The sequence below is a fragment of the Macaca thibetana genome, chromosome 7 (assembly GCF_024542745.1).
Source record: "Macaca thibetana thibetana isolate TM-01 chromosome 7, ASM2454274v1, whole genome shotgun sequence".
Classification (NCBI taxonomy): Eukaryota; Metazoa; Chordata; class Mammalia; order Primates; family Cercopithecidae; genus Macaca; species Macaca thibetana.
Genome location: NC_065584.1, coordinates 89,873,144 through 89,898,068, shown reverse-complemented (window position 1 = coordinate 89,898,068; position 24,925 = coordinate 89,873,144). Strand labels below are relative to the sequence as shown.

Here is a 24,925-nt window from a genome sequence, read left to right as displayed (position 1 = left end):
GAAAAATATGAGACAATCAGGGAAATCTAAACACTGAATATTTGCTATCATTAAGTAAAAATCTTTTATTAAATAAAAAATCATAGGATACTGATATTGCAATTATGCTGAAAATAAAGAGTTCTTATCTTTTCGAGATACATGCTAAAATACTTACAAATGAAGTAACAGTGTCTGATATTTGCTTCCACACCTATCTGCGGTGGGGGAGAGGTGTAGTGGGGATAGAGAGGACATAGGATTGGCCTTGAGTTGATCAACTAAAGCTGGTGATGAGTAATAACACACTTAATTCATAATGCAGTCTTTCTACCTTAATATATGCTTGCAATGTTCCAGATTAAAAGTTTTTTAAAATTATGTCTATTTTATCTAATGATTGCTGGAGAAATAATAATAATAATATGTTTTCTTATCTTTGTGTAAGTGTTTTCCTTGACACACCTGTAAGATAGGTAGGACATAGAAACATAGATATATACCCATTTTGTAAATGTAAAATCAGACTCAGAAAAATGAGGCCATCTCCCCAGCTCATGTAGCTAACAAGGAGGAAAGCTGCAACTTGAAGTGCAGGTCTTTGGACTCTGCACCAAGGAGTGTTTCCTAAACCTTATCATTTCCCTGAAGCTAGACGGCAGTCTTTCTTCATGGCTTGTTTTGATAGGAGAAAAAAGTAGGGTTCAATACTCAAAAAGTTGAACCATAGAAATATCTAAAAGACATTTACAAAATGAAAGTTGAGACTTTACCGCACTCATTTTATTTGCTGAGAACATTTCCTTGGCTCCCTGGACTATCTTGTCCAAACAAAACCTACAAAATATAGGAGACAATAAGGCCAGCCAACCCACAAATGAGGCCAAAAGTGTGGGTGCTCTCCTTGTGTTTATTTCCCAAGCATTTATTGATTTCTCAACTCCGTCAGCCATGGGGCTAAGCACACATGTGCTATCACATTATTTTTTTATAAGAGTATGAAGCCGATGCTATAATTAGCCCCTTCCTACAGACTGCTGCTAACAGTCAGTTTCCTAAAGGAAATCGAACCTAAGAGAGATCACAAAACTTGCCCGAGTTTGGGGAGTAATACTCAGATCCACGAGTACAGCCAAGTCTCACATGTTTCTGGACATATCCTACTCAGAGAAGCCCTAAACCAGGGATTCTCAAAGTGTGTGCCAGGGAACCCTGAAGTCAGAATATTTTCATAATAATACTAATACAGTATTTGCTTTTCTTCTTCTCATTCTCTCACAAGCGAGGTCATGTGACATGTGATCACAGTACTGCTCTGAATGAAATTGCACTGATGAAATGTGTACTTGTGTAGTCTCCTATTTTATAAATACCTCAGTTTTAACTTCAAATACAGTAAATATCAATAGGTATAAGACACACAAATGTTCTTTGGGATTTTCAAGAGTTTTTAAGAGACCAAGGGGTCCTGACACCAAAAAGTTTGAGAATTGCTGCACTTCACTGAAAAGATGAATGATAATGTCCTTTGTCAATGTCATTTCACTAGTTTTAAATGAACCTAAGAGAGTAAAACTTTTATTTTTTTCCAGGAAAGAATGAGAGAAACATAAACATGGGAGGGGAGAAAACCCACTGAAAAACTATTCAGAAACAAATTGGTTGGGCAACGATGGTGACAGTGAAAGGAGAGACTGCATGGTGCAACCAGGGCGGAATGGGCAGAGTGGTGAGAGGCACTATTGGGGCCAGACGGGAGGCCCGCGGTGGGGACGCTGCATAGAGTGGACTGTGGACTGGACGGGTCAGATGAGGGTGAGGGCGCATCCACCCAGCCAGGGAGAGCCCTTTCACCCACACTGAGGAGTTCTCCTACCTGGATACCTAAGAACTTGAAGGTCCTTCTTATTGCTAGGTGGAAATGTGTATTTTAAAATGAAAAAGTGGTCAGCTAATGTGAAATTCGATTTTTTTTTTAAAAAAGGACCCATTATGTATTAAAATCCTGAATGCTGTGGAATAGGGCACAAGGGTCACCATGGAAGAAAGTAACCAAGGAATCAATACACTGAACTCATGGTGTCTGGGGGCTCATCCATCTGGACGTTACAGAGGAATTTTTGCCTGTTGGAAAGTAATCTTAGGAGCTGGTGTTAAGGAATAAATGCCCGGAGATTTTCAAAAGTCTTGAGTTTAGGTACCTCATGCTATGACTTCTGTAGCACATCCCACAGCTGATTTTTAAAAAGCAGAGTCCCTGTACAATTAAACAGCGTGGAACTAGGTTTAGTCTGTTTATCTAGTCCATAAAAATTTTTAACTTAGAATAAACATATGATATTGCTAAAGAATAAGATAAAGCTTAAATTTTATTCATGGGCCCACTTACTGTGTCCTGAATATATTGCATTATTTCCTGCTTTGTGTCTTTGCCTTACTTGAAAATACTGCCTCAAACCCTGCTTTCTTTTCTTATGGCAATCTGACCCATTCTTCAAGGTCCAACCTATGTCTTCCCTTCTCTAGAAAGCCTTTCTTTAACTTCTCCAGCCATGCTGATGCCATCACCTCTAAATTCCCACAACACATCTAAACATGATGTTGTATCTGCTGGTGTACACTCCCATGTGCCACTGGGGTGGCGTGACAATAGATGTTACGGTTTTGTGTGTGATAATCTGGCCTCCCTAATTCGCTGTTTAAGGCCAGAAACCATGACTCACACGTTACTCCTCTCTTAAAATCTAGAACGCCACAAAATCTAGGACAGTGCTATGCACAGAAAATATACTAACCTTTATCTTTGCACTGCCTGACTGATTGATAAGGGTAACTCAAAATTCCCTTCTCCAGCCTGAACTCTGGAAGAATTTTAGTAGGCTTACTGACATGGCCAGATACCCACATATTACTCAATTTAATGATCCTCTGCTTGCTGGGAGGTAAGCATTAGGTGTCAGGGGCAGTATGATAGAACAAGAAATAGTTATCAGAATAGGAGTCAGAAGATCTGAATGCAACAGCCATTGAAACACCTAAGAGACCCTTAAACTAGATGGATGTGCAGTTTCTCATTGAAACAGGGTGGCCCCACCTTCCCCGACTGTGTCATATCATTGGCAGAAGGATCAAACAATTATTACTATTATTAGTAGTATTATTCTGAGATGGAGTCTCGCTCTGTCGCCCGGGCTGGAGTGCAATGGTGTGATCTTGGCTCACTGCAAGCTCCGCCTCCCGGGTTCACGCCATTCTCTTGCCTCAGCCTTCTCCCGAATAGCTGGGACTACAAGCGCCTGCCACCATGCCCAGCTAATTTTTTGTGTTTTTAGTAGAGATGGGGTTTCACCGTGGTCTCAATCTCCTGACCTTGTGATCCGCCTGCCTTGGCGTCCCAAAGTGCTGGGATTACAGGCATAAGCCACCGCGCCTGGATGGATCAAATAATTATGACCTGTAAGGCACTATAATGTATTTTTTTTTTTTTTTTTTTTTTGTTGAGACGGAGTCTCGCTCTGTCACCCAGGCTGGAGTACAGTGGCCGGATCTCAGCTCACTGCAAGCTCTGTCTCCCAGGTTTATGCCATTCTCCTGCCTCAGCCTCCCGAGTAGCTGGGACTACAGGCCCCCGCCACCTCGCCCGGCTAGTTTTTTTTGTATTTTTAGTAGAGACGGGGTTTCACCGTGTTAGCCAGGATGGTCTCGATCTCCTGAACTTGTAATCCGCCCGTCTTGGCCTCCCAAAGTGCTGGGATTACAGGCTTGAGCCACCGCGCCCGGCCTAATGTATTTTAAAAAATGCCAGAGAATTTTATTAAAATATGATTCAGCTCAGAGGTGGAGAATTTGTCCCTGTTTGGGGTCTTTATTTAAGAATCATCTGTTAGCAAGAATGAATGATTGAGAGCAAGAAAAAGGATGATATAATGTAAGATCAGCTCCATTTTGTACTGTTTTGTGCTGATGGTTAGAGAGGTATACTTCTGCCAAGCTGACCTCAGCAGCAACTATATATTATATTTACCAAACTTTCAAGACCTAAAAACCAGACAGATGCTGGTTAGAAAACAAACAAGGTCATACACCACAAGCTGCTATGAGAAAGGCAATGGAAGCCTATGGTGAGAAGTGTTTGGAGACATCCAGAAGAATGGGTCTATCTCTTTAAACATCACCCAGTTTCATAACTGGATTATATGATACGGTGGCGGGGCGCGGTGGCTCATGCCTGTAATCCCAGCACTTTGGGAGGCAAAGGCGGGTGGATCACAAGGTCAGGAGATCGAGACCATCCTGGCTAACATTGTGAAACCCTGTCTCTACTAAAAATACAAAAAATTAGCCGGGCATGGTGGTGGGTGCCTGTAGTCCCAGCTACTCGGGAGGCTGAGGCAGGAGAATGGCGTGAACCCGGGAGGTGTTCCAAGTGGAACACCAAGTGGTCCAAGATTGCGCCACTGCACTCCAGTCTGGGAGACACAGCAAGACTCCGTCTCAAAAAAAAAAAAAAGAAAGGAAGTTATTAAAGTTTAGCCTTCTACAGCCTCTGCTTATTTGGGAGTCTTACATCAGCTCCCTTATTCATTTCACCTTTAAAACAAAAATATCTCGTGGAAGTCACTGGGCAATGTGAGGGAAGGCCTTAAGAATCAGGCAGGAAGATGGAACACTGCTGGTGCATAGAATGTGGCATTGAACACAGCCCAACTCATATACATTCATCTGGATAGAAAGAAGGAGAAACAAAGTGAGAGCAATGACCTGGTTCACCATTTTTTGCACAAGTATCAGTTTCTGCCACAAGAGAGTGACTTAAAGTACTATGATATCCTATAGGAGGGGGAAAAAAAAAAAAAGCAGAACTCGAATGAAACTAAGAACAAATCCAGTGCAGTCTCCCTGCCCTCAGAATGGACTCCAAGTAGCCAGCTCTGGTAAGACCCCACTTGATGCCCCAGCCCACCCTGATCCTCCTGCCAAGCCTCCTGAGAAACCAAGAGGATGAGCTGTGCACCCCACTGGAGGACTGAGGTCATGAGCCACGCCACACAGAGAGGCCTTCTCAGTGTTCTAAGAGGGAACACACATCCTCACAGACATTCTCTGCTCTTACAATTATGATGGTTGGACCCAGGTGACAAAGTCTGGTGACCTAGGGCCAACCCTGACCCTAAGAAAAGAGAAACACCAGTTAAGACATTTTTATGATATTTTCTGTGCTTCAGGCCGAGTACATAACGTCTCCTGTTCATCTTAGAGAGTTCATAGTGTAGGTTCATAGTCTGAACCTATTCTGGTTCGGGGGGCTGGATAAATAGAATTCAGAGCTTACTCGATTTATAAAGGAGTGTAGGAAGCAGGGAAGGGAAACGTGTGAGGAGCCTAAAACACCACAACGGTGGGTGACAGAGATGGGTCTGAACCCTCCCTCTGCTGCCCTGGCAGTATTCTCTCTGCAAGGACCACTCTGCTCCAGATAGGACGGCAGCATTCCTAAAGCTCAGTCCATCCTCCTTACCAAGCTTCCTGGAATTTCTTCATCCTGGAAGGCCTCTCTTGATTCCGCCGACTCCTAAACCATCTTTCCACCTGGCGCTCCGTCAAGTTACACTTCTTTGCCAGTCCATAAATATCAGTCTGAAAAGGGATGAAACGAATAAATGAGTGATAAAGAACAGAGTCAGACTGGCAGGCAGACAAGAGACAGGGAGATTGAGTTACAAGAGCTTCAGTACTGGGGATGAGAAAAATTCTGTCATGAGACCTGGAGCCAGGGAATTTACCTCTTTTGCTTATGGAATCACACACACACACACCCCCCAAAAAACAAAATGTTACTATCCTAGCTCTCTAAGTTACTAAGAAAGATCAATTCTCCATAAGTTGGCAGCAACCCATGTGTTCAAGTTGCATGTGTGAGCTCACTTGTTCAGCTAAAATGTGCTTAGGACTTCCTAGGCGCCAGGTAGAGCAGTATAGTTTAAATCAAATCCAATAAAATCCAATCTCCTCATTTTTCCTATGAGGAACTGAAACCCCAAGAAGTTTAATGACTTGTCCAAAAACCTAAAATTAGTAGCAAAGTGTGGACAAGAACTTAGGCTAGTGCATTTTGTTATTTCACATGATCTTTCTGACAGCTCTCAAAGATAATGCAGGAAAAACTCAAACAGGTGTTAGCCATCTACTTTTACATTTAATTATATAGAGAGCCTATTTCAAAATAATCCAAAATAATTTCAAGAACAAAAATAACAATTGCAAAAAATATGATGATGATGATGATGATGATGATGATGATGATGATGATGATTGCTTCTCTTTTGGGAAGTAGAAGTTGTAGGCTATGATTTAAAATTGGAAACAATATGAATGATAGATTCTCTCAAAGGTTAACAATTCAAAGATCTACCCAAGCCAGACAAGAAACATAAATGACCAAATGGACCAGGTCTGTTTCACAGTGGGATTTTATTGTTTTTTTTTTTTTTGAGACGGAGTCTCTCTCTGTCGCCCAGGCTGGAGTATAGTGGCCAGATCTCCGCTCACTGCAAGCTCCGCCTCCCGGGTTCACGCAATTCTCCTGCCTCAGCCTCCCGAGCAGCTGGGACTACAGGCGCTCGCCACCTCGCCCGGCTTATTTTTTTGTATTTTTAGTAGAGACAGGGTTTCACCGTGTTAGCCAGGATGGTCTTGATCTCCTGACCTTGTGATCCGCCCGTCTCGGCCTCCCAAAGTGCTGGGATTACAGGCTTGAGCCACCGCGCCCGGCCCACAGTGGGATTTTAACATAGGAATGTTTTGTACTTTAAACCTATGGTAAACTTCTGCACATCCACAAAGAAATATGCTCATGAAAAATGCCAGCCCTCTTGACTTTTTATTTCCTGAGTAAATATAAGAAATATTTCTGGCCTGGCATGGTGGCTCATGCCTATAATCCCAGCATTTTGGGAGGCCGAGACAGGCGGATCACCTGAGGTCAGTAGTTCGAGACCCGCCTGGCCAATATGGTGAAACTCCATCTCTACTAAAAATACAAAACTTAGCCGGGCGTGATGGTGGGCTCCTGTAATCCCAGCTACTCAGGAGGCTGAGGGAGGAGAATTGCTGGAAACTTGGGGGCAGAGGTTGTAGTGAACCGAGATCGTGGCGCTGTACTCCAGCCTGGGTGACAGAGCAGGACTCCACCTCAAAATAAATAAATAAATAAATAAAATAAACATTTACATTTCCTCTTAATTCTATTTTGTGAAAAATAAAATGTCATAAAACTGACCCTCAGCTTCAATGCTGAGGAAAGAAGTGGGAGCTGTATGGATACAGCAGGCAGAAAAGCACATATCATGTTCCAAAAGGCCAGGTATGACCGAGATCTGGCTGACACTTCCAGAGAAAATGTGCAGACCCAGGATTTTGATGGGAAATCACTAGGTTTTAAGAAATGTTAACCAATCCCTCAAGGTAAATTTAAACCAATTATGGATGAATATCGTGAGGGCCAAATAAAGCCTGCCTGTGGGCCAGATGGCTGAATACCCAAAAGTCGTGACCAGCCAGATAGCTTCTGCTAGATTATCTCATATGTTCCCTCGCAGGAAGGAAAGAACACTGCAGTGTCAAAGCAATTGGATATGGTAGGAAGGGTAGGAAGCTGAAAACAGAAGATCCAGTTCTGCTACCTCCTAGCTATGTAGGCATAAGCACCGCACTTTGACCGCCATGGAAAATGGGATATTAAGAGAATGTTGGCTACCCATCTCAGAGGGATGATTTGAGGACCAAGGGACTGGAATATGCTAATGAAACTATTAAGTGCTGTGCCAATGCTAGAGATTTTTATAAACAAACACAGAAAGGAAACCATGGACTACGAAAGTATTCCTTTACTTTTAACATAATTTGCAAACATGAACAGACCCCCCAAAATGGAGAACACAATTCAAATTCTGTTGGTTGGTGCACAACAGGACATATTCGGGCATGCTGCTGCACTATACTCTGTGTGCTCAGATGGAAGGGGCTCTGGGCCTAGCTTTACTATTTGAAGTGTTTTAGTCATTCATTCCTTTGAAAGGATTTAAAGAGTCTCTATGCACTGGTGCCAGGCGCCACCTATGCATGGGAGATTCAGTAGTGAGCAAAGCAAACTAAAGTCCTTGTCTTTATTCTGGAATGTTCTCAGATCGTAGAATAATCTAATTTTATTATCCCATGACTTCTACAAATAATTGCCTAATGAATTATTAATAAACATATATAGAAGACAGTAACTGTTTATGATGTGAAGTTTTTTTTCTATTTTGGAGTACAGAAGAATCTAGTTGAAAGACAGTCTTGTCAATACTGCCCTCATGCACTATGATATTATTGAGAGAGAAAACTCCTTACAAGCAAAAGTCTCTAAAAGTGTTTTGTTGAATTAATGTGTGAAACATGAAGCATTTATTGACCATCTGTAATGATCAGAAAATAGTGCAAGATGTCATGGGAACAAAAACAAGCATGATTAAGAAACAAAGTGACAACTCCCTTGAGTTAAGAGGACATGTTTAAACAGGCTCCTTTGGAAGTCAGTGCATGATAGGCACAAAGTTAATGGTACAAATAATAATAGCTGATCTTTACTGAGCATCTATTGTGTTCCAGGTGCTATTCTGAGCACTTTATATGTATTAACTCAATTTGATCCTCACAAGAAAGAGCCCTATGAGATAAGCAATATAATTATGTTCAGTTCACAGAGGAGGAACTGAGGCACAGGAAGTTTAATCTGTCCATTTCCACACAGAAAGCCTGTGACAGAGCCAAGCTCTAAACCCACATGGTCTGTCCTCACAATTTGTATTTTAGCCTCTATACTACCTATTGCCGTGAACATTCAGAAGTGGGTTAGAACATACAGGAAAGGCCTCTCGCAGGCACAGCCTCAAGGAGAGGTCGAATGGCCTAAAGGAGAAGTGCTGAATGGGGCCAAGAGACCTGGCCTCTGGACTGAAAATGGAACCCTCTGTGCCAGTGGAGGAGTCACCCTACCTCTTTGGCTCTCACATGTCTCACCTGTACAATCAATTGCACTAGAAGAGGTTTTTGCTCTAAAAGTGTTTGAATCTATGAATGACTCAAGTTAGCACACTGGAATACCTTTATTGATTATAGTAACTGGCTTGAGGTCAGTCTAACAGTGCCATGTTTCCTTTAGATCTCTTCCAGAACTTGTTTGTTCTGCATCAGCATATATATATATATATCTATATGTATATATAGTGTATATATAGTATATATACACACATATAGTATATATATGTATACTATATATATACACTATATATACATACCTCCCACATTAACCTGGCCAGTGTCATACTATATATATATATATATATATATATAAAAATAAAAAACCTGGCCAGTGTCATACTATATATATACACACTATATATATAGTATGCATATGTATATATAGTGTGTATATATATATAGTATGACACTGGCCAGGTTAATGTGGGAGGTATGGTAAGATGAGTAAGGTATGGTAAGCTGGAGTGCGGTGGCGTGATCTCGGCTCACTGCAACCTCTGACTCCCTGGTTCAAGCTATCGTTCTGCCTCAGCCTCCCAAGTAGCTGGGATTACAGGTACTCACAACCACGCCCAGATGATTTTTGTATTTTTAGTAGAGACAGGGTTTCACCATGTTGGCCAGCATCTTGATCTCCTGACCTCATGATCCGCCCACCTCGGCCTCCCAAAGTGCTGGGATTATAGGCGTGAGTCACTGTACCTGGTCACTTTTTTTTTCCTCTTACTTGATGCAAATGTCAAAATTCTGTCTGTATTAAACTATACTGTAATGTCAGTTGAGTTAGAATAATTACTATAAACACAGAGCCAGCCTTTAAAACATATTTTTAACATTCCAGTTACAGATAAAGAACTCACTGGAGCATGGTGGAAAGGTTACTAGACTGGAAGTATGGGCCAGGTTCTAGCTTTTGATTCAGCCACTCATTAGCTTCATGACCACTCATTTCCCTTTGGCTGGGCCTTAAGTTTCCTCATCTTAATCGTGAAAAAGAAAGACCACCACCCTATAAACCTTTTCAGCTATCTTTAGTTTTCCTTCGTCATATGGCCATTTTTTCTCCATAGCAGAGAAGCTTGGTAAGGACCAAATTTTCTAGATAATTTTAAATATCCTGAAAAGCTGACTAGAAGCTCTTAGCAATAGCAAATATAGCAACTAATTGGTATTATAGCACTGTTCTTCCCATTTTATACAAAGTATTACTAAAGCTAGTTGTTCCCAAACAAAGAAGGATAATAAGGGTTCCAGAAAGAGCCCTATTTTTTTTTTAACACAGCTAAATAACTTCCCATTTGAAACATATAAAGGGATGCTTAGGTATTATTATCACCAGTAGTAACAAAGGGATTTAGATGAATGATGTCAGTCATTTAAAGCACATGGGAATAAAAAATATATAAAGATGGCTTGTCAGACTATCCCTAGGTTACAAAAGCAGTCAAATACAGAAGCTGAGGGCAGAACAAGTTAGAGCCAGCTCTCACTTGCTATGAGCAATTCTGGACACTATATCTCATGCGAGGTGGTCAAACCTCAACGTGCTTTCATGTGCAGAGAAACCACGAGAACAAATTAGAGCAATTGTCATAGCAGAGGCAACTTAATTCAGCAAATAAAGTTCAGGATCCTCAAAAATCTATTTATCCTAGAACTGCGTTAGTATATGTACTTGATTTTTTAAATTACTGGGGATCGCTGTTTGTATTCATCATAGAGGTTGTATCACTTTTGGAGAAGTTTTGTTTCATCTGTCATTTTAACGATGGAAATATAATAAAACTGGAGTGAACACGAGACTTACTTGGACTTTTTTTTAACTATTAAAAACGTTTTCTTTTTTCTTTTTCTTCATGTATTTAAGTATGCAGTGTACTACAACATAAATGAAGGAAACTTTATATTGTGAAGAGAACTGTGACTTTCTCAGAAATTCTCTCTGGAGAGTAGTCAGGGGCACAGCATATTTCTGAGTATGTTGAGGCTTTGAGTAAAGTAACAGTCCTACTCATGAAAGCGACCCCAATGAGGATTTTCATAATGTGTGTAATGTATTTTGATGATGCCACAGTCATCAAAAGTGTCAGATATGGGCTTCTCTGCCCAAGCAATTTTCTTTCTTCATCTGTATACTTTGTATATATTCTACCATTAAAAATTAAATTTTGACCTTTATGCCCAAATTATGGCACTGATCATTAGTGCTCAACATGATAGTTAAATATAATAGTTCAACTGTTAACATTGTTATTTTATATTAGCATATGTGTCATACTTGGGATGTTCTAAACCTGTCAACAGAACAAAGAAATAATAAATCCAAATTAATCCAAATCATTTGCTGGTCAACTGGAATAGATTTTTGCACACACAAGGTAAGCTATAGATAACTGAACCATTAAGAAAGAAGATTTTTAAATTGAAAAGCAAAGAATTTGTACTTACTTGCATTGGTTCCCTTGTGGAATGTTTGAAAAAATTCTCTAAGACAGTATTTGGTGTAACCTTTCGAACTGTCTCTTTAATGCCAAACGATTTTGCTAGAGGTGAAGCAACAAATCTACAAAAATATGAAAAGAAAGAAGTTCAAAATCTAAGAATAAATCCACAATGACACCAGAAAATTAAAGCTATAACTTTAGGTTTCTAATGAAATCAATCATTCGTTTATGTTGGCACTGGGGCTACCTATAGTCAAAATCTGTCTCTCGACAGAAAAGTTTCAGGCCATACATACAAGCAATAATTAAAAAAAAAAAAAATTTGCACAATTCTAAAATTCATTTTATGTTAATCCAAATATATTTAGAGATAAGATTTAGGAAATAGAATAAGCTGTTCTACTTAGAATTTTAAAGACTCCCAGGGATTGAAATAAACAAGAATTCTGTTAGAAAATGTTTTATTTGGTGTTATTATCTTAAAGAAATTACTACCTTCCGATTTCAAGTTCTAACATAAGAAAAAATGGCAGAACTCTAGGGCAAATACCTAACAATAGGATTGATGGGTGATATGGCAAGTATACATTCAACTTTATAAAAAACCAGCAAGTTGTTTTTCAAAGTAGTTGTACTATATTGCATTCCTACCAATAACTTGTCAGAGTTCCAGTTAGCCCATATCCCTACCAACACATGATACTGTCAGCCTTGGCAGTTCTACTGGTATGTAGTGGCTTTTTGTTGATTTTCCATTATAATCTTTATTATTTCCAATCTTCTACTTGCTTTAAATATAGATTGATTTTATTTTTTCTAGTCTGTTAAGGTGGAAGTTTATATTATTGATTTGAGGTCTTTCTTCTTTTTAAATATAGGTGTTTGCAGCTATAAGTTTCCCTTCAAACACTGCTATTGCTGCGTTCCATTAAGTTAGTATGGCATTTTCTTTTTCATTCATCTCAAGTATTTGCTAATTTACCTTGTGATTTCTTCCCTGACTGGTTGGTTATTTAGAAATATGTTATCTAGTTTACATGTATTTGCTAATTTCTTGATTTCCTTCTGTTCTTGATTTCTTTTTTTAAGAAATGAGGGTCTCGCTATGTTGCCCAGGCTGGTCTCCAACTTCTAGCCTCAAGTGATCCTCCTGTTTCAGCCACCCAAAGTGTTGGAATTACAGGCATGAGCCACTGTGCCTGGCTGTTATTGATTTCTAATTTCACTTCATTGTGGTTGGAAAACATAATTTCTATTTAAATCCTTTCACATGTATTGAGACTTGTTTTATAGCCTAATGTGTGATCTATTCTGGAGAATGTTCTTTGTGCATGTGAGAAGAATGTGTATTCTGCTGTTGTTGAGTAGAGTGTTCTATAGATGTTTGGTAGGTCTAGTTGGTTTACAATATTGTTCAAGTCTTCTATTTACCTGTTGATAATCTTCTGCCTAGCTGTTCTATCAATTATTGAAAGTGAATATTGAAGTTTACAACTATTATTGTTGACTTGCCTGATTTCCCTTTAATTCTGTCAGTTTTTACTTCACATATTTTGGAATTTTGTTGCTAAGTATGTATATGTTTATAATTGTTATATCATCTGGACAGATTTACCCTTTTATTATTATAAAATGTCCTTTGTCTGTAGTAACAATTTTGAAATCTATGAAATTACATTTTGTATGATATTAGTACAGCTACTCCAGTCCTCTTTTGGTTACTTTTTGCATGGTATCTTTTTCCATCCTTTTACAATCAACTTATTTGTGTCTTTAAATATAACAGGTGTCTTTTGTGGACAACATATAGTTGGATCATGTTTTCCTAACTATTTTACCTATGCCTTTAATTAAAGTGTTTATTCCATTTACATTTAAAGTAATTCCTAACAAAACAGGATTTATATCTGCCATTTTGCTGTTTGTTTTCTATATATCTTATGCCCTTTTGTTTATTTGTCCATCACTACCTTATTTTGTGTTAAACAGATATTTTCTCATGTACCATTTTAACTTTCTTTTCTTTTTGGTTTTTTACTATTTTAAAAGTTATTTTCTTAGTGACTGACTTGGGGATTATAATTAACATATTAATTTATAACATCCTAGTTCTGATTAATATCAAATTAATTTCAATAGGGTTAAAAAACTCCATTCCCCTACCACTCCTTTGTGCTCTTGTCTCACAAATTACATCTTTATAAATTGTGTTCTGATCAACACAGATTTAGATTATTGTTTTATGCAGTTGCCTTTTAAACCAGATAGGAGAAAAAGTGTTACAAACAAAAAATATGGTTATACTATCATTTTATTTTCTTACGTAATTACCTTTACTGGTGCTATTTCTTCATGTGGATTTGAGTTACTGTCTTGTGAACTCTCATTTCAATCTGAAGGACTTCCTTTCAAACTTTTCCTATGCTAGGCCTGCTAGTAATGAATTCTCTTGGTTTTTGTTTATTTGAGAATGCCTTAATTTATCTTTCATTTTGAAGGAGAGTTTTGTTTGGTTCACGGTGTTTTTCTTTCATCACTTTTTATGTGGCATTCCACTGCCTTTGGCCTACATAGATGCTGATGAGAAATCAATTCCTAATCATAATGAGAATTCCTTGCATGTGATGAGTTGCTCCACTCTTGCTGCCTTCAAGATTCTTTCTTTTTGGCTTTTGACAATTTGATTATGACATATGTAGGTGTAGTTCTCTTTAAATTTATCATACTTGGAGTTTGCTGAGCTTTTTGGATATACAGATTCAGAATTCAGGGAAATTTTTGGCCATTTATTTCTTCACATTTTTGGGGTCCTGTTTATTTTCTTCTCTCCTTCTGGAATTCCCATTATGTGTATGTTGGTATTCAAGTCTCTAAGACTATTTTTCTTCATTCTCTTTTATTTTGCTGTTTCTCACACTGCTGACTCTTTCTTATGCCTGCTCAAACACGCTATTGAGCCTCTCTCATGAAATTTTGATTTCAGTCGTTGTAGTTTTTAACCCTAGAACTTCTATTTGGTTCCTTGTTATAAATTATAGTTTTCATTCACTTTATTGATGTTCTTGATTTGGTAAGACATTGTTTTCATGCTTTCCTTTAGTTCTTAAGCATGTTTTTCTCTAGTTCTTTGAACATATTTAAAGTAGTTGACTTAAAGTTTTTGTCTAATAAGTCCACTATCTAGGTTTTCTCAGAAACACTTGCAATAATTGCTGTATTTCCTGTGTATAGTCCATACTTCTTTGTTTCTTTGCATGTGTCATAAGTTTTTGTTGAAAATTGGACATGTTAAATACTATAATGTGGCAACTATAAAAATTGGATTATTTCTCCTCCCCAAAGTTTTGTTTTTGCTATTTGTCGTTGTCCATTTGTTTGCTTAGTCACTTTTTTGAATTAACCTATAAAGTCTTATTTGTGATATGTGAGCACTGAAGGCTTTATTAGGTTAGCTTGGTAGTCAGCTAATGATTAGACAGAGATTTCCTTAAATGCTTGGAACCAATAAGTCCCTCAGTCTTTCCTGAGGAGCTCTGTGCATATGTTGGGGCACACCTTCAACATTTAACTAGGCAGTAAGCAACTCTGCCTTAGCCTTCACTTAACTGTTTGCACAGAGCCTAAAGGTCATTCAGAGGTGACAGCTTATGGCCTTCCCAGGTCTTTCCTGAGCATGCAGATAGCCATAAACATGCACTAACCCTCACACATAAAAGGGGCCTTCTGGATTTCCAAGAACATGTCAGAATTTTTCAAAGCCTTCTATGCACACCTCATGTTCTAGGTTTTTCTTTTAAGCTTTTTGGTCATTTTATTGTTTGCCCCAATTGTTATATACTGTCTTAGACAGTTATGAAGTTAATCAATTGCCTCTAATTGTTTTAGACAAACACCCTCAGGGAAAAGGCTTTTTCACTGGGTGAGCTCTGAGTCAGGTCAGATAAAGACAGCACTGTGAGTAGTGTCTTCCAGAGAACCACCAGACATGTCAGATAATGACAATCCTCTGATAATGAGCTTTGAAGGAAATTCTACTCTGTTCTGCTCCTTTCAATGGCAGCCAGGCTGCTTGTTTCCACTGTAATTGTGGGCCATTGGTTCTTCAAGGCTCTCCCGAGATGGACAGGGCAAGATGGGAAACAGGGCAAGTTAAAAATGTCACACAGCTTGCTATTCCTTCCAAGATTCTGCTGTTTTTCTTAAATAACAATCCCTAGATCACTAGAAGCCTTTGGTTGATTCTCAATTCTGAAAAATAAAACTGACTATGACAATTTTTGCTAGTTTTCTGGTTGCTTTTATGGAAGAAGGAATTTTCAGAGTTTCTTACTCTGACATTTTTGCTAATCCAGTGCATTGTGGTTTTAATTTGTATTTTCCTAATGACTAATAATGTTGAGCATCTTTCCATGTGCTTATTTTCCATTTGTATATCTTCTTTGATGAAGTATTTACTCAAATCTTTTGCCTATTTTTAAAACCAAGTTATTTCTTTTTATTATTGAGTTCTGAGTTCTTTATATATTCTGAATTTAAGTCCTTTATCAGATATATGTTTTACATGTAATTTCTCCCAGTCTGTGGCTTGCCTTTCTATTTTATTTACAGAAACATTTCCTAAAAAGATAACTAGTAAGGTATTTTGCATATCATATAATTCAATATTTTCATGTATACAATTTTTTTTAAATGTATAAAATGACTTCTTAGTAAATTTACTAAGTCGTACAACCATTACTATGAATCAGCCTTAGAACATTTCTGTCATTCACGTCTATTGTTAATCTCTGTTTCTTCTTGCACCTGCCCCAGGCAACCACTAATCCATTTTCTGTTTTTATAGCTTTGCCTTTTTGAATATTTAATATACATGAAATTATACAATATGTGGTCACTCATGTTTGACTTCTTTCACAGAGCTTAATGTTTTTTTTTTTTTTTTTTGAGACGGAGTCTCACGCTGTTGCCCAGGCTGCAGTGGCGCGATCTCGGCTCACTGCAAGCTCCGCCTCCTGGGTTCACGCCATTCTCCTGCCTCAGCCTCCTGAGTAGCTGGGACTACAGGCGCCCGCCACCGCGCCCGGCTAATTTTTTGTATTTTTAGTAGAGACGGGGTTTCACTGTGGTCTCGATCTCCTGACCTTGTGATCCGCCCGCCTCGGCCTCCCAAAGTGCTGGGATTACAGGCTTGAGCCACCACGCCCGGCCGAGCTTAATGTTTATGAGGTTCATCCATGTCATAGCATGTATCTGTAGTGCATTCCTTTTTATTGCAGAACAATATTCCATTGTAGGGATATACACTAACAGTGTCTTGAAGAGCAAATGTTTTAGCTCTTTACCAACAGAAATAAAAGCATATATCCACACAAATTCTTGTACTCAAATGTTCATAGTAACTTCATTCATAACAGCCTAAAACTGTATGCAACACAAATTTCTTCCCATCAACTAAAGGATAAATAAGTTATAGTATATATGTATGTTGAAAGACTATTCAGCAATAGAAAGGAACCACTGATATACATAACAACATGAAAAAAATCTTAAAAGCATTAAGCTTAATGAAAGAAGTGGAACACAAAAGACCATAGTCTGTATGATTTCATTTAAAGGAAATCCTAGAAAATACAAAATTATAGTGACAGAAAAAATGATTGCTGGTGGCTAGTGGGTAGGGAGGGTATTAACTGAAAGCATTATAATAATTTTTTAGCTGACAGAAATCTGTATCATAATCGTGGTAATCGTTGCAAGACTGTATACATTTGTCAAAATGTATCAAATTTTGGATGAATTTTATTGTATGTAAATCAAACCTCAATAAAGCAGATATTTTTAAAATAAAGAGATTTCCTTATTCTTCCTTCAGTTCTGACAAAGGCACTATCTTCTGCCAGGTCAGTCAATTCTAGGACTTACTGAAGGATAATTTTTGTGTTTAATTAAATGCTGAAAATTTTACTTATGAATGACCATTTAGTTCTTAAATTCATTTTTATATCAATGGAAGTTGAATAAAAACTCTCTTAAGATAATCTGATTAAATGTATGCCAGTCCAACTTCCAGATGAATTAAGTTCTCGGGAAAATGGCCCCTAAATTTCAGAGACATATAAAAATAAGTGAGTTATGCACCAGATGTACACAGAGCAATGTGGAGAGATCATAAAACATAGTGCTAAATTTTAAAAAAGAAGAAAGAAAAGGTCTTAGCGCAATACCATTTATGTCAACAAGTGATACCGGCACATGAAGCACATATTTTACTGGGTCATACAAATAAAGGATCACCAAATACACAGAACACAGCAGAGAGGGGAATGGGAGTAATGTATGGGGAAAAAAGGGAATTAATGAAAAAGTCATCAATCACTCAAGATTGCTCTTATATAGACATATATATATATACACACATATATATATAGAAAGAGAGCATATATACGTGTGTACATAAATATATATATAGAGAGAAAGAGAGAATATATATATTCTCATATATATATATGAGACAGGGTTTTGGATAAATAATTGAATTAGTTCATTTATCCAACTGGAATAAATAGCTGGAAAATTTTAGTGGAGAAAACATCCATTTTTTTCACTATTAGAACAACACAAACTGGAAATAGTTTCACAGGGTAGTGTTTTCAATATATTCACTCAGTGCTATCTCCTCAAATGTTAGAAATGAAGAAATTAGGAGGGGAAAGCAAAATAGAATTAAACCAAAGATTTATACAGTAAGGGGACAAAACTAATCTCAAAGCCAAATGAAGCATAACATTCTTCTCTAGAGAGTCATGTGAGAAACAGCATGTGGATAAGTATGCGCGTAGATAAATATATACATTCATAGTATCCTTGCTGATATGAGGAATAAATACCTGTTAAAATCATTAATTTAAACAAGAAAGAGAACTACAGTCCTCTTCATTAATTTCAAAGACAGACATAATGATTTTTGTTTTACTGGATCCCTACCTCTTACACACAGAAAAAAAAAAAACTTTTTTTTTTTTTTTTTTTTTTTTGAGATGGAGTCTCACTCTGTCGCCAGGCTGGAGTGCAGTGGTGTGATCTCGGCTCACTGTAACCTCTGCCTCCTGGGTTCAAGCGATTCTCCTGCCTCAGCCTCACGAATACCTGGGACTACAGGCGCTCACCACCACATCCAGCTAATTTTTTTGTATTTTTATTACAGACGGGGTTTCACTATGTTAGCCAGGATGGTCTCGATCTCCTGACCTCGTGATCCACCTGCCTCAGCCTCCCAAAGTGCTGGGATTACATCGCGACCCACCGCGCCTGGCCAGAAAATAACATTTTTAACAGAACAGAGTATAGATGTAAATATAGTCGTCTAATTGAGTGCTATCCTTCTGTTTCAAATAAATCTAGGAAATCAATCACTTTACCTAATAAAGTGTAGATGAATACAGTCACTTAATTAAAAATCTATTTTGAAAAAGGAGAGAAGAAAGAAGCACAGTAAATATTTGATAAATGGAACTGAAGAGAGAAGGGAAATTGTAAGTCTTAGCCCCAGGAAGAAACTTAGAGATTAGCTTGCCAGCTAGCTTGCCTAAATTTTCATTTTATTGATATGGAATAGAAAAAAAAAAAGTCTGAGAGGAAGAAAAAAGAATGAACTTCTGCTCCCACGTAAATGGATCAAAGTTAGGTTAATTATCAGGGACTGAGTCCCTTAGGTTTGCTACTATTGCAGAATTAAGCCTTCAGACAAACCCATGCAGACACCCAGACAACCCCCTCTTTGTCTAGCACCCCATCAGTTACCTGGGAGCCAAAAGCCTAGACATCCCAGATCTCCCTTTATTTTTAATATTTTTAATAGAATAAAAGGAATGTATCCCTAGGCAGATATTAGGCATGTTACATTTAAATACTTCTCCTAAATAGATAAAATAGCCTATTGGCATAAGATTGATTCCCAGTTCCTAAGGATTCAGAGGTTCTGTGAGCAGAATTTTTCAGAGGTTTTTTGTTTGTTTGTTTGTTTGTTTGTTTGTTTTTTATGTGAGAACAAAATATTGGGAGCAAAGTAGATCTCAGATGAAAAAGTCTAATGTGTATGTTTTAAGACTATTTCCAGTTGGGACAGTTAGTAACAATACTTTTTCAATTTATGTAAGTCGCTACAGATAGGTTACTCCAGCTACCCTACCTTCCTTCAAAGAATGATGGACATACTGCCCCATCATGACCTTATATTGCTAGGGTGGGGAATATATTTGTGTATTTTTAAGTAACAACAATAATAAAAATGTGACCTTCTGATTCTACCACCTGCACCCCTGCCTTGGACTCTTCTGGGACCATGATTTAATCTGAGATAATGTGTTTATTACACAAGTGTTGATATTTGAGCAGCTTAGGTCTCCTACAAATCATACTTCAGACACATAAAAGAATGCATACAAGATAAACTAATTAGAAACTAGTAGTCTGGACAAAATAAAAATCGAAACATTAGCCACACACAAAAAAAACAAAAAACAAAACATAAGCCACAAACTTTCAAGTAAATGTCAGTTAATTTCAAATTATCTGCTTCTTTGTTTCTCATCTGTCTGTCTCTCTTTTCTTGATTTTCTAGGAAGAAACATTAATTTCTGATCTTAAATAGTTCTTGGCTAGTTCTAAAGGACAATAATGAACCAGTCAAATCACAAATCTTGGTCACTTCATAGAATGAGAAGATGTAGCACAAATACAGTCTAGGGCAAAAGAAAGACGCTTTCTTGTGTTAAATCTATCAGGATATGCTGAAACATATGGTTATATTTACATGAATTTTTAAAATAGTTCAGAAATTTTTGTGTTTGCTATTATCTCTTTAAGCTTGCTTTCTGTATTCCCAAGAGACATTTGTGTACTCTCTTCTGCCATCAGGAGTCTTTCACTGTGAAAGTCTAAGAATTACTGAAACAGTCAGAAAATAAAAAACCAACAACCCTAAATCTGAGCTCAGGAGTTCAAGTCCCATGTTAACTGTGTGACCTTGGCCAGGTCATTTACCTCTCATTTCCACACATGCAGACTGAGACCACACCATTTGTGATTTTATGTAGCTCTTAAACTATAAGCTCCTATTCAAATGTAAGGTATAAGTGATATTTTATTTATGATATAGTGGTTCAATCTCCCACTAATGATATAAAAGCTCTGGAAAAAAATATAAACTTATACTTCAAAAAGTATGACCTCTCTCCCCGTTAAATTTTCCTTCCTTCTATGGCATTAACAGAGATATGGCATTAGTGAGGCAACACATAGTTTTCTGTAGCACCACAATGGAAAAAGCTGAGAGTGAGTTATTGGGAACTGAAGTTATAAGGAGATAGAATAGAGAATATAGACTACATTTAATCCCTTGAGAAGAAGTAACAATGGTCCTAGGAATTAAGAGAGGGTTGGATTCCTTCCTGATTATTGCTGGAGAGGCCAAGACAGGGACGTAAAAAGCTGGTCCTCCACAGCTGTGCTGCTTTGGCAACCTAAAGATTTTTCTGGCTCACAGTCCTGGCCAAACTGTGAAAAATGGAGCTGTCCACCAAAAAGTAGGAAATCTGTAATGGAAATAAGTAATAGACCTGGATGCCAAATTCACAGATCACCGGAAACAATGCAAGAACAGCTAGTATTTCAGGATAGTAATTTGCTAATTTTGAAGTTCTACTTTATTTATGCATTCTTGACACGTCCAAATATGTGAGTAAAAAGTAGAATTAACTGTCAGAAAAGAAGTACATTTTCAAATGTTCTCAGCCAGGGTTTAGTGGTATCCAGGGGCTTTCTCTTCCTCCCAGTAGGAATAGCACACTGTTGGCCCCAGTGAAGCTGTTGTTGTACAAAAACTTTTTCAAGAGTTCATTAAACAGAGTTGGTCAAACTAGCTCTCAAGATAAGAACCCTGCAAATGGTTATAAACATATGATCTGCATTACAGTTAGTCTTGGCAAAACGATCTCTATCAGATTTTGTCTCAAGTTTTTCCAACTCTTGACATTTGAATATTCTCTTTGCTCCAAATGAATTAATGTGCTAATAACAGCTTTTTGAAATAGAGTCAACTACAGAGATTATAGATGAACATTTATCTACTGTTATCATAACACTAGTACAATTTTAATAAAAAGGCTGGAAATAATATCCATTTAAATTAAAACAAGAAAAAAATAAGTTTACTTTTTCTGAGAAAGCAAACTGATAGTTTTTCTCTTTGATTTCCTTGCACTTTAGAATGAAGGGCAGCTATTAAACCTTCAAATAAACCTTTAAAATAAACTGTACCATATAGCAATATTTGGTTTAGTCTTTAATGAGCCATTTTTGTTATTTTATAGGCATTTGAGAATGATAATGCCTCCTGAGTCATAGACTCTTCTAGCCCAACCTTTCCGGGAATGCATATGCATTGTTGGACACCATGGAAGAGCAGAAGATGAACTGGGTTCCCATATTGTCAAATAAGCTCTGTGGTCTGCAACCTATCTTGATCTTGATTTTCTTCGTTATAAAACTAAAGCACTCAATGGGATCCATGTTTCTAATTTTTTGTTGTTCAGCCTTTAAATAACATTTGGAGTGCATCTGATTACATTAATTCATCCCAAGAATCTGTGGCCCATTAGTGACAACCTCTGAACAATAGATTCTTTAAGGATCTCACTAAGCCTAAGACTCTATTATTCTAGTGTTAGAGCAAAGAGGGGGAATGAGAAGGAAAGACTAAAGTACTACTTACTTTTCAAATACACGTCTGATAATCAGCAAGAGAAAAGCATATGGAATTGTCATGTATAAATGAGAAGGTTTTACATAGACGAGTCCATCATGATCCTCAAGATCTGACCACTTTATTGTTGGAGGAAGCCAGAATCTTTCCAACCAGAACCATTCTTTAAATGTCCAAAACATTCTAGAGAAATGGAAACAGAAGACATTAGGCTTGTAAAACAAACACGTAACATTAGGATAACATTGATCACCTTCACTCAAAATGCCAAATCCAGAGAGCTTAGAAAATAAGGCAAGAGGCCTAGCACAGTGGCTCATGCCTGCAATATCAGCACTTTGGGAGACTGAAGCGGGTGGATCATGAGGTCAAGAGATCAAGACCATCCTGGCCAACATGGTGAAACCCTGTCTCTACTAAAAATACAAAAATTAGTCCGGTGTGGTGGTGCACACCAGTAGTCCCAGCAACTCGGGAGGCTGAGGCAGGAGAATCGCTTGATCCCAGGAGGCGGAGTTTGCAGTGAGCCAAGATCACGCCACTGTACTCCAGCCTGGCAACAGAGCAAGACTCCATCTCAAAAAAAGAAAGAAAAAAGAAAGAAAATAAGGCAAGAATGGAGTATTATTATTTAATGGATTGTATGATCCTTCATTGCATTAAACAAGAATTACTCTTCTATACCCTCGTATCTTTATGGCATGGAAAAACTAAAGTTTAACACATCACTGTTCACACTTTCGGCAAAACATGTGAATATTATGCATGTGTATTTTCTTTTTATATGATTCTACGGTATTAAAAAAAAAGGCTTTACAACTTTAACATGCCAAAAGTCAATGTCCTGAAGGCTCCAAGTAGGTGTAAATCATCACTAGTACCCTAAAAAATTCCCCAGGAAATAAGGGGCAGGCATGTTTCACTTCATATTACAAGGAGATCAAATTAGTCTATGTAAAGGAATATTTATTAAGATTCTGTTATTTGTGAAGTGCTGTGCTGGGCACTGAGAATAAAACAATTAATAAGACAGGGTTCCTGCCTTGAGGACCTAATAGTCTTGTAAGCAAGGCAGGCCTGAACAGATGACTTCAACACAATTTTTTTTTTTTTTTGGTATAATAAAAAATGTATACAGGTTGCTGTGGGAACAAGACGATGGGCACTGAGCCCAGTCAGGAAATATCAGGGAAAGGTAATTGGAAGAAAAAGTCCTTGAGATATCTTGAACAATAAGTGGAAATAAGCCAGGAAAGGTAGGAAAATGGGGAAAAGGGAATAGAAATTCTAAGCAATAAAGTATTAATACCACAGCCAAGTAACCAGAGCATAGAATAATGTAAATTAGATGTTTTAATATCATTGTTTAGGCTATGATCATTTTGGACTTGGGATTTTGACTTGAGGATGTGTTGATTTCATCTTTTAATGTTTAATCAGAAAAAAAGGAATCAAAATGTCCTCAGATTCGCAACAAGGTTGTCAAAATAACTCTGTCAAAACCTCTTAATCTGGAAATAACAAGGTATATATAGAAAACTACCAGTGGGTTGGTACTACCACAGTGAATGAATGCAAGGTGTGAAATGGTAGGTTACAAATAAGTGCCCAGGCACTGTAGTGGATTGCCCTGTCATAATCAGTAATAGCTTTTCCTTCTTTTCAGAAGTATTCTGAAAGGAATACTTTGGACAATAAATCATATGATCACCCTCATTAAAATGCTGGTGGGACAAGCAGGCTAGGTCTTAGAGGGTTTGCTTGCATTCCATGCTAAGGAGTTTGGCTTTTAGCTGACAGGACCCACTAAAAGGTATTATACAGAGGAATGAGATGGTCAGCTATTTTAGAAAGGTCAATTTGGTAGCCACCTCCTCTGTGAGCCCATAGGGTGTCTTCATGTCAATTAGAGGAAGGTATTCTCTCTAGGCAGACATAGCTCTGCCAGGCCCAAAATGATGAGTGGAATGAGGGCTGGATTTCAAGCCCATTCCCCACTTCACCTCACCCAGGCACATGCATGGCAGCTCTTCTAGCAGTGGCGTGAAGCACACCTCAGGAGATGGAGAAACTAGAGAGCAATCAGCTCACAGCAATAGATGCAGTCAGCAGAGAGAAGGTTTGGCCAGAGCAGTGGTGACCAGAGGGAATAACGCCATTTGTGGGATGCAAATCGGGTAGAGGATAAAGGGAGCCCCAGAGAGAAGTAAGATTGATGGGGAAGCAAGAAAACTCAAAGGAGTGAAGGTCAAAGACCTGTGTGTTGGGAGTGAGGCCACGGGCCCGAGGGTAACAGGAAGACTAGATCAGAGGGTAGGATACAAGAGGGGAATACTGAAGTGACAGATTTCTTACTGGAGATGAGAAAGAATTCCACGGTGTGGACCCCAATGTCCTTCAGAAAGATCCTCACCAAAACCAAGAATTGAACCCTGGTGAGATAATTCCCTACCTCATCTCACCTCTTACCCACTGTTCAGAGAAGTGCTAACCCAGTCACCTCCACACCTGCAAGGCTGTGCCGCTGGAGAAAGGCTGCCTTCTTTTCCACGGACTATTCTTTTTTTTTTTTTTTTTTTTTTGAGACAGAGATTCACTCTTGTTGCCCAGGTTGGAGTGCAATGGCATGATCTCGGCTCACTGCAACCTCTGCCTTCTG

General features: G+C 38.1%; 1 protein-coding gene across 1 annotated transcript in view; it reads right to left on the bottom strand.

Annotated features, from left to right (window-relative positions):
* CERS3 (ceramide synthase 3) overlaps window positions 1-24,925 on the bottom strand; it is a 136,564-nt gene that overhangs the window by 72,330 nt on the left and 39,309 nt on the right. Inside the window, exons 4-6 of the mRNA XM_050800143.1 lie at window positions 22,276-22,449; window positions 11,509-11,623; window positions 5,498-5,616 (exon numbers count right to left, since the gene is read on the bottom strand). Of these exons, the coding sequence (XP_050656100.1) occupies window positions 5,498-5,616; window positions 11,509-11,623; window positions 22,276-22,448 (407 nt within the window). The 5' untranslated portion in view covers window position 22,449. The remainder of the gene's footprint in view (window positions 1-5,497; window positions 5,617-11,508; window positions 11,624-22,275; window positions 22,450-24,925) is intronic.